Raw genomic sequence first — 9912 nt, forward strand, 5'->3', positions numbered from 1 at the left:
TTAAAGTCAATAAAGCACAGTTACTCTTAATAAATTATTGTCACTATAAAATCATAGGACATTCTCTATATGTCTTCATGTATAGTATTAATTATTAAGATTCTAGCAGCTTGGATAAGATTGGAATCAATATAATAATTGGTGTTAATATGTATCCTATGATGCACTCATTTTTTTGTTTTCTTTTTTTATTATTATTCTAAGGAAGAGAAAACCCAATTTAGCTCCACCGAATTTGAGAAAATTTTGTAGTAGATATACTAAAAAGGATAAAGGGCCACCACACTTATAATTTGGAAGTTGTGACCTCATTCCCAATCTGTTTTATAGTAGCAAATTTATAGCTTTACATTTTAATAATCTTTAAGAGGTTGGTATGAAGAATGCTCCATATAAAAATGAGGTTTTGAAGTATGAAGGAAATTGAATTAAGTGGTATTCTACTTTTTACCATGTATGATTTAAGTTCCTGTGTACTGTTTATTAGCCTCAGTGGTTTCATCTGTATAATGGAAATAGCAATATTTTAAAAAGTCACTCTGTGATCTTGAAACTTAAATGAGTGTTTAACCAGCATGTCTGGCAATGAAAGACTCCAAAAATATCATTGAAAGTATTATTCTGACAATTTGGCTGCTTTAACCTAGTTTTACATACTAATTTCTGTTCATTTAAAGAAAAACTTGTTTCTCTGTATACTGTTTCTATGACACATTCCTGTTCTTGACCTTCCCTAATTATTTATCAGCTTTAAAACTTCAGTAGATATTTCTTCATAAATGTCACCCTTCATGGGAGACATTTCTAAATCTGCCTTTTATGTTGTTGTTGTTGTTGTTTTACTTCTTCTTCTTTTTTTTAACATCAGAGGAGAGATGACCCATCTCCTCCATTTTTTTTTCACCGTAAAGGAATTTGTTAGTTGTTTACCAAAAATACAGTTTTTCTTTCCATAAAAATGTTAAAGCTTTCATATAAAAAATAAACGAGGAGTAAATAACTGAGGTCAATTACCAGAGGACAATCAATTTTCCATTATATCATTATGAAATGCATCCACAAACAAAAGAATCAGGAAAAAGAATTGGTAATAGATGCCCTTAGGAATAGTCATGATGTATAATAAAGATTTTATTTTAAAGGTGTTAAATAATACATACTCCACAACATCATTGTTCTAGAAAATTATTTCTATTTAGAATATGCATTCTAACTGACACATCTAGTTACATCTGCTCCTTGGGGCTTTTACTGAGCTGGCTTTTAATTCTGCATTTTCAGGCTGCGGTCTCCTGTCTTTGACATACTTCTCAAGAATGGGTGTGTGGTGGAACGCAAACTCCATCAATATGTATGGTTTGTAGCCTAACTGCTGATGAAACAGAGTTGCTTAGAATTCCCTAGGGCATCTTATTCAGACCAGAATTACATTGGTCGGTAAATTTCAAATAGTTCACTGCTTTCCCTTGGTAATTACTGGGCCATAACCAGAAATTGGTATGATAAGAGTGAAACCCTTTTTTTAGGATAATGATTGATTTCCATAAAGATGGGTACTTCAACAATTTTCAATATGTAGTTGCTGGGGCGGAGGGTGGGTGGCCACTAATTAGTTTTACCGTTTTCAGCAGATGTTGAATTCAAAATGCCAGCAGCATCTCAAACACCAGTCATTAGGGCTGTCTTTCATGAAGGAGTGCTGACCAATCAAATCGCCCTCTGTTTAATGAGACCGATCTAGACAGAGTCAATTAAATCAAATCTATCCTAACATCTCCAATATATCTGCAGTGTGGGGAGCACCACAAAACAGCAGCACGGAATTTCCAGTATTAATAAAGGGACTGGCTGCCGCATTAGGAGAGGGCAGAGGGAGGGCAGACTTGTTTGGGTAAGACTGTACTTTATGGGGAGTGGAAAAGTAGTAACGTCAAGGGGGTAGGGGGTGGGGTTGGATAAGAGATTGTGAGGAGAGGAGCTACTGAATGATTAAACACTATGGTGATTAAGGAGAGAACCTTTCTGGAGATCCAGAAGGAACCCACCCCCTCCAACTGTTCCCCCCCTCCCCCATCCCTTCCACCATAAATCCAAATAGGAAACTGGAAAAATGTAAGGACCCAGATTTGAAAACATTTTCACTTTAATACTGAAAAAATATGCCATTATAAAATCCTCGAATAGAATTAGTAAGTTTCACGTGCTTCTTCTGTTCTTTGTTCCTACTTTATAAGTAAGATTTTTACCAGCACACAATTGCTACCATAGGATCGCAGCCTAAGCACTAGAGTGACATTAATTGGTCATGCTTAACTGCCCCGGAATCTTTTTTCTTAAATAATTACACTGGTACTATAATAGAAATCATGGGTACTTATTTTACATTCAGATGGAAGGCATTATTGGATATGTATAGAAAAATATTCCCCCTCAGAAACTAAAATAAAATCAAACATCACCATCAAAAGAAAGAACCCAAAACAACCCTTAAAAACTTTGCTCAACAAAATACATTGTTAACTCATAAAATGGACTGATGACCTAGCCATGCAAATGTTTTAAATAAACCTTTACATTTTTTTCACAGTAAACATACGCTCTGAACTGCCTACCAATCACAAATAAGGGCGAAATGGCACTTTCTGATTATACTGTATTTTGTTTATAGAAAGTTTGATACGATGAGACTTATCAGGTAGGAGGATAGGTGCTGTGACGTCGTCTCCAGTCGCAGTAGGGCGGTGGGATTGGGGGAGGGGGGCATAGTCCCTGGAGCGTGTGGATTCCATGCGAGCCATGCAGCACTTTTTGATTTTTTTTGTTCTTGTCAGGAGTCAAAGTTATTTATTTACAATACATTCATGCCTTCGTGCAACTGCCCATCCCTGCATAACCAACAGGGAGCCATCTTCGGGCTATCCACGGGGGAAAAATAGATATCTATTTCTCTATATAGCTATGATATATGTATATATGTATAGAGCCACTGCAGCCAGCCCCAGGAGACCTTTGGCCCTGAGTAAGGGGGCTCAATTCTTCTGGCAGGCCCCATGCTGGGCTTTGAGTCAAAAGGAGCTCAGAGCAAAGAGCTAGCTCGCTGCACTCGCAGCTCCACAGTCTGCTCTTTGTTTTCAGATGGGAGCTTAGGGGCCAGAGCCTCTTAGTTGAGTGAGTTCATAGTTATTTATTTACTCATGTCCATCGGTGCTTGTGACACGCTAGATCTGGGTCAATGTTCTCCTACTCCCCCCGCGATGCTGGCGGAAGGGGAGGATGGATCGTCTTCCTGCATTCCTCCCCCTTTAGGGTCGGGGGCTTAGTCTGAGAGTGAGTGAGAACCGCAATCATACACCCTATGGGACCCGTCTGCATTGTAAGGCCCATTGTGCCAGTAGGAAGAGTCACAGACTGTCTGTAGGGAATTAATTTCGGACGCAGAGGAATTGGCATCCCTTCTCTTGGTCCGCTTTCGGTTCCTCAGGATAAACACGAGCATGCCCACCACGGTGAAGGCGGAGGTGACGAACACCAGCAGCAGTCCTGGGACCAACACGGAGATGGACACCCTGCTGGTGTCTAGGTAGGAGTTGGAGTGTGTCCCGGTCTCCGCCAACCCAGTGCTGTTTTTACTGTGCGAAGTTAACGTGGGCGAGATCCTCGCATACAGCTGGGGGCAGATCTCGTCATTGGAGAGCAGCATGAAATCCTTCCTAAAGAAGTTCACTGGTGTCTCACACTTGAGGTCGCTCATCAGCACCTCGGAGCCCAGCCGTTCTGCCCATTGCTTGAAAGGCACAATGGTACAGGAGCACTCCCAGGGGTTACCATGCAAGTCTATCTGGATGATGGACGTTAACTGGTCTAGCACCCCTGCCACTGGGAGGTACATGAAGTAATTATTGTGCAGGCTGAGCTTAGACAGGGAGACCCCAGCAAAAACGTCCACGGGCAGGGACCTCAGCAAGTTGTTGTTGAGAATAAGAATCCTCAGTTTGGGCATGGCATTGAAAGTACCGGGGAGAATGAGCTGAATCGCGTTGTACTCCACGTTCAGATACTCCAGGTTCTGCAGTCCAGCAAATTTCTCCCGGGACAGAGTGTCCAGGTAGTTACTATCCATGTACAGCCACCTGAGGTCCAAAAGGTTCTTGAAAGTGTTGTTCTCTATGTTTGCGATGTTGTTGTTGCCCAGATCCAACAGAATGAGGTTCTTGTAATCCACAAAGTGTGATTTTCGGATGCTGTGGATCTTGTTATCTCGAAGGAAAAGCTCCTGCACGTTGGAAAGCTTAGGCTTCAAATCAGCCAAGCTGCTCACGTTCCGGTTGTTACAGTTCATCTTTAAGCCTGAGCCTGGGATGTGGTCACAGCTGCAGCCCCCGGGGCAGGGCAAGCCATGCACTGGGGGTTTGTTTCTGGCGCTCCCAGTTGCTATCGGTGGAGTGGGTTTGATTTTGAGCTGCCAATTGCCCGGGATCTTTGTACCTCCATTTGGAACAGCCCCTGGGGTAGCATGCTCGTCCTGCCCATTTGTCTTGAAAGGAGTTGGCAGGGGGCCAGGAGCGAAGGTCTCTTCTTGGGCGGGGGGAGCCGGGAGACTAGAATCCACTCTGTTTTTTAAAGGACACAAGTCCTGTTCCGTGGTTTCATTGAGGTCTTTACCCTGGAGCCTGGTGGGGGCTTCGCAGACCACTCGGCCGATTAGGGCGTTTTTGGGAATGTTCTCCAGCCATTCCTTCAGGGAGAGCAGATCACAGGTGCAGTCCCAAGGGTTATCCTCTAGCAGGATCTCAGCAATGCCAGGGATCTGCTCCAAGACCTCCTCATAGGGCAGTGTTTTCAGCCTGTTTCCACGGAGGTCGAGGTGGGTGATGGGCACATACTGGAATACATTAGCAGGTAGGGTGCTGATGAGATTGTCGTTTAAAATGAGGACTTCCAACTTGTTCAAGTCCTGGAAGGCCCCCGGGTCTATATCCCGTAATAAATTAAAATCAGCCTGGAGATATTCCAGATCGTCCAGCCCCAAAAAAGTCTGCTTTCGAAAAGACTTGATCTTGTTGTTGTTGATATGCAGCCGTTTCACCAGCTGCAGCCCCAGAAATGCCCCCGGAACGATTTCATGCAAGCCATTGTTTTCCATATGCAAACTAACCGCATTATAAAAGTTAGCGAACTCATTAGGGAAAAGTCGAGTGAGGGAATTGCCATGCAGAAATAAATGGTAAAACTGGGAAGTCGGGGCGGTGAAGCGCTGCAGACTTGTGAAGCCCTTTTTTTCACAGTCTACGTGTAAGTCCCCTTCTATCTCATTGCAAGAACAGATCTTCTCTTTACAAACGTCCCCTGTAACGTTTCCAGCGGCAAAACAAAGAGACGTCTCCAGCAACAGAATCCAAAGCAGCATTTTTAAAGCGAGCAATTCATCCCAGATCTCATCACAAAGTAACAGCAACCATCCTGCTCGCCACAGACACAATTCAAGTTCATTTAGTGCTCCAATGTCCGATTCCAGAGAAAGAGAAAAGAAGGGTTTGGGGGGGTGGGGGTGGATTCCTTCCTCCCTAACCCCCCCGTACTGCAATAGCCCAGACGCCAGTCAATAATTATACCCACAAACTATCCAGGCACATAGTGCAAGACAAGCAGAAAAGGGAGGGGGTGGAAAGTAAAGGAAAGAGAGAGAGAGAGAGAGAAAGCAAACTACTCCCCCTCAACCCTTTAAAAATAACCAAAATAAGTTAAATATATACCTGTAAAATTAAAAGGAAGCGCACCCTTACAGGATCATGTTTAGAGGTTCTCACTAATCAGGAAGGGAACAATGCTAGCAATTAGAAGCAAGTGCATGTTAGAAACAAGCAGGTTTGCAGCGTAGTACAGGCGCACTGCCTGTGATGGCTGTGCGTCGGACTGACCTTGCCTCTCTGATACAAAGCAGGGCTTTCGGCGGCTTCAGTGGTCCAGGCAGCTGCTGGAGTTCTTGTCTCGGTTGCGGGTTGCCCAGAAGTACCCCCGAGGTGCTGTCCAGTGCCCCCGGTGCTGAAATCACGCCTGCCCAAAACACACACTGCCCAACCAATGGCGCTGGAAAATTTCCGCAATCACTGCATTTTGTGGATGTCCATCCTGTTCCTTTTCTCCCCTTTGGTTGTCTTCAGCCCTTTTTTTTCTGTGCTCTGGCCGGCGCTTACTAGCTCTTCTTTGCTTGTTCTCCTTCTCTTTCTTCTGCTCTTTCGGAATTACGTGGAGGGGGGAGGAGAGAGGGGGAGCGAGTTGTCTGAGGGAGGAAGAGAGCGCGAGAAAGGGGAGGAGGGGGGAGTTGCTAAGAAGCTCTGCTGGTTCCAGCCTGGTGCACTCTGAAAGATCTGACACCCTCTGCTGATCTGCAGTAGCAAAAATCCATCTGGTGAGGGAATGCTGAAAGAAAGAAAAAAAACAATCCACGTATAGGGCAAGCGTTAAAAACGTGGGTATTAAAGGCTGTCGATCTACATAGAAGCTTATTTTAAATTGATTATTTAATTCTTTTTGCGTGCTAGAAACTTTACCCTTTCCTTTCCTTAAAGACCTCACAGCCCCCGCGAGCTCTAGCGTTCCGAAAGTACAGCTTTTAAAACATTTATTTCCCAATGGCTTGAATAAAATTAGTGTCAGGGTGTCAAGCGAACAGCAATTTGAGGTAATTATATTGCACGCCATTTTCATCGGTGCTTTAAATGTGTTTCTGCCTTCTCTGCGGTACAGCGTTTTATATCGTTTGATGTCTTTGAAACCTCTATTTTATTTTTGCACACAGAAAGTGGCTACTATATATATATATATATATATATATATATATATATATATTACATTATTACATAATATCACAATTTGGTAGAGAATATTTGTTTCCAGGTATACAACTGAGGCATCTGAAACAAATACTTTTCCATTTTAAAGTTGTTATAGAATTTCAGTCAATTTGGTGATAGAGTTAGGTTTTTCTGGTGGCATTTCTTGAACGTTATTTAAGTCTGCAGGATGAAAACACAATGCATGCATAAGTTCTTTGATTTCAGACTAGAAAGCTTACCATGACATTCAGAAAATGAGGGAAGGGGATAAGGTAAAATTCCCAGAATGTGGAGGCTTTTAAAACAGTTTGGTAAACAGGTACTAAGCCACCACATATGCATACTGTCAAGAAGACACACACACACACACACACACACACACACACGACAATGTTTCCATACCAGATCTGAGGAATTTAAAATATATGCTAGTAAGTAACAAGTTGCATTCTGAGTGGAAAGACTAGGAATCTTGGTCTGTAAGTCTGGGTGGCTGCATCCCCACTCCAGCAAATTCTAGGTCAAAGAGACTAGGGAGTTTAGTGCTTAAGAGTTTTCTCAACATGAGGATCTTAAAGTTAGCCAGGCCTAAAATTCAGAAAATACAATTTCTTCATATTTCTCTGAGATTCAGCTTTTTCATGATAGTCAGTTTCACAGACTTTTATCAGGGGTGACACTTTTTTTTCCCATTTAAAAATGTTAAAGAAAATATTGAGCATCTTTTCCCTCTTTTTATCTTTTTTTTAAATTAATCAATTTACTTAAATTTTAGACTAGTTTTCTCTGTGTAACACTGGCTATCTTGGAATTTCTCTGTAGACGAGTTTGAACTTGAACTCAGAGACCTACCTGTCTTTCTCTCTCTTGAGTGTTAAAATTAAAGATTTAAGGCCTGGGCTATCATTTCTCCTTTAGCTGGAATAAAGGTGACTTAACATTTTTTTACAGTCATGGCTTAGGCAACCTTAACAGCTGTACATACTTGCTAGTCATTTGTATAAAATCAAATATGCAAGCAAGATTGCAATTTGGGAAGATTGAGGAATGAAACTTTGTAAACAAACTAGTTCTGGAGACATGTCCAAGGTTAGCTGTGGTATAGGAATGTTTGAAGAGTTTATGTATTTATGAATGGATCTGGAAGCCAATTTTTAGGTAAGTGGGAAGAGATTCATGCGTCATATATAGACAAATTGGTGGACTCTTGAGAAGATTTGGTTAGAGAAAAGGTAGAGATGAACGTTTAATTCTTACACATATTTATAAGCATGTGTCTGTGTGAGGAAGGGCATTCATTCTTGGTGTTTCTCACTTCTCCTTTATATTACTAAATTAGTATGGGCAGGCTGAAGAAACAAATTGTGCCAATCACACAATTAACCTAAGAAATGCTATGCAACTGAGAATTCTAGACTAGAGAAGATAAATAGAGCAAAAACATTTCCATTCCAATATAAATAATAGAACTGAGATCTAAAATGGCTTTAGCCCTGAAGCCGCCATTAAAATATAAGGTCCATGTCCACAATGTGGTGGACAGAAATGGGCAAGCTACAGAACAACAAAAACAACAACAACAACAGCTAAACCAAAATGCTGTCTGATTCATTCTTCATTGTAGTCGCATATGTTTCAGCCTTCCCAAGGTTCTCTCTGACTTGGTGCTTCTCAAATCACTATTCATATTAGAAAGATTGCAATCAGAGTTTCTGAATTAGATATTTTATGAAATTAATTTCCATATTATCTTCTGTAAATAGTTAATTACCTTATACTCTCAAAAATGGCTGTGGTAATGGCCAGTATGGCAGATAAATAGATAAACTTAGTAAGAATATATGAAGATTATACTACTTATAAATGTTCACTGCAAAACAAAGTATAGGGAAACCCAAATGTATCTGTGAAAATAAATTATATGCAAAAAGTCTTAATTTTTAATTGTAAATATATAAGTACTTGGTAAGTTTATTAGTTTTTTGAGGCAGGGTTCTCTATGAGACAGGGTTTCTAGCTGTAGAAAAACAGGCTCTGTACACCAGGCTTGCTTTGAACTCAGAGATCTGCCTGCTTCTGCTTTCTAAGAGCTGGGATTGAAAGCATGTGTCACCACGCCTGGTATAATTGTATTTTAAAAGAAGAGAAAACAGCAAGAATAGACTGGACATAAATCAAAATGCTTGTATTCATGAATAACAATAAGCTACTTCATTTCCTCCTCTTCCTTCTTCTCTCTGATTCTGCTTTTTCTTTTTTCTTTTCTTTTCATTTCCCTCCCATCCCCTCTTCTCTTTTTTTCTATAATACACTAAGACAAGTCTTCGTGAAGAACGAGTAAGCCACAAAGTAAAGTTCCTTCCATCTTATCCAATGAAGTGCTACCAAGTACCAACCTGGTCAACTCACAATAATTTCTTGATTGTCATTAAAAACATAGAAGTGAAAGTTTATGTGTGATCAAACAGCCAAAATGCCTTGGAGTTTTATTTATTTACTTACTTAATGTTGTGACTATTTGACCCATTACCATCTATTTTTTCATTTCCCTCTAAAATAAAATTTTCCCACATTTTTATAGTCAGTTAAAAATAGTAAATGGCTAATGAAAATGTAATGTAACTTTGGAAGACAAAGCAAATAAACTAATTTTGAAATGCTTGGGGACGGATAGGTAGAGTATGAAAAGATTCTTGCTACAAAATGAGGATGTGAGTTCCATTGGTGAGACCAATGTGGTGCAAGGGGTGAAAAAAGTGTAAGTTATCTGCTCACCTTACATGCATATACATACACACACACACACACATACATGCATGCACATACACACACACACTAAGAGAAATAAAGGATGTATAAATAACAACAAATAACAAATAAAAATAAAATAAAAATAAACCACTGGACATGAAAAGAAAATCTGAAGTAAAACCAGAGATTTCTGCTTTTAAAATTCACATGAACTTTGAAAATATTTTTTGTACCTATCTGTAAATTATTTTGTATTGATGAATGCTCTCTATTATAATAACATAGAAGCTGAATTGCTTCTAAATGCTGTTGATATGTTTGATAT

At 40.4% G+C, this 9912-nt stretch overlaps 1 protein-coding gene across 1 annotated transcript; it reads right to left on the minus strand.

Annotated features, from left to right (window-relative positions):
- Window positions 1-1110: 1110 nt before the first annotated feature.
- Slitrk1 (SLIT and NTRK like family member 1) lies at window positions 1111-6301 on the minus strand. Its single transcript, XM_028772239.1, has 2 exons — window positions 5919-6301; window positions 1111-5460 (listed from the first exon to the last, which is right to left on the minus strand). Exon 2 carries the CDS (start codon window positions 5405-5407, stop codon window positions 3317-3319), a length of 2091 nt encoding a protein of 696 aa, XP_028628072.1. The 5' UTR covers window positions 5408-5460; window positions 5919-6301; the 3' UTR covers window positions 1111-3316.
- Window positions 6302-9912: the final 3611 nt, after the last annotated feature.

The sequence above is a fragment of the Grammomys surdaster genome, unplaced genomic scaffold (assembly GCF_004785775.1).
Source record: "Grammomys surdaster isolate TR1022 unplaced genomic scaffold, NIH_TR_1.0 65, whole genome shotgun sequence".
In the NCBI taxonomy this organism is placed as follows: domain Eukaryota; kingdom Metazoa; phylum Chordata; class Mammalia; order Rodentia; family Muridae; genus Grammomys; species Grammomys surdaster.

Coding starts and splice junctions, on each gene's coding strand:
- Slitrk1 (XM_028772239.1), bottom strand. CDS start 5,407: ATGCTGCTTTGGATTCTGTTGCTGGAGACGTCTCTTTGTTTTGCCGCT.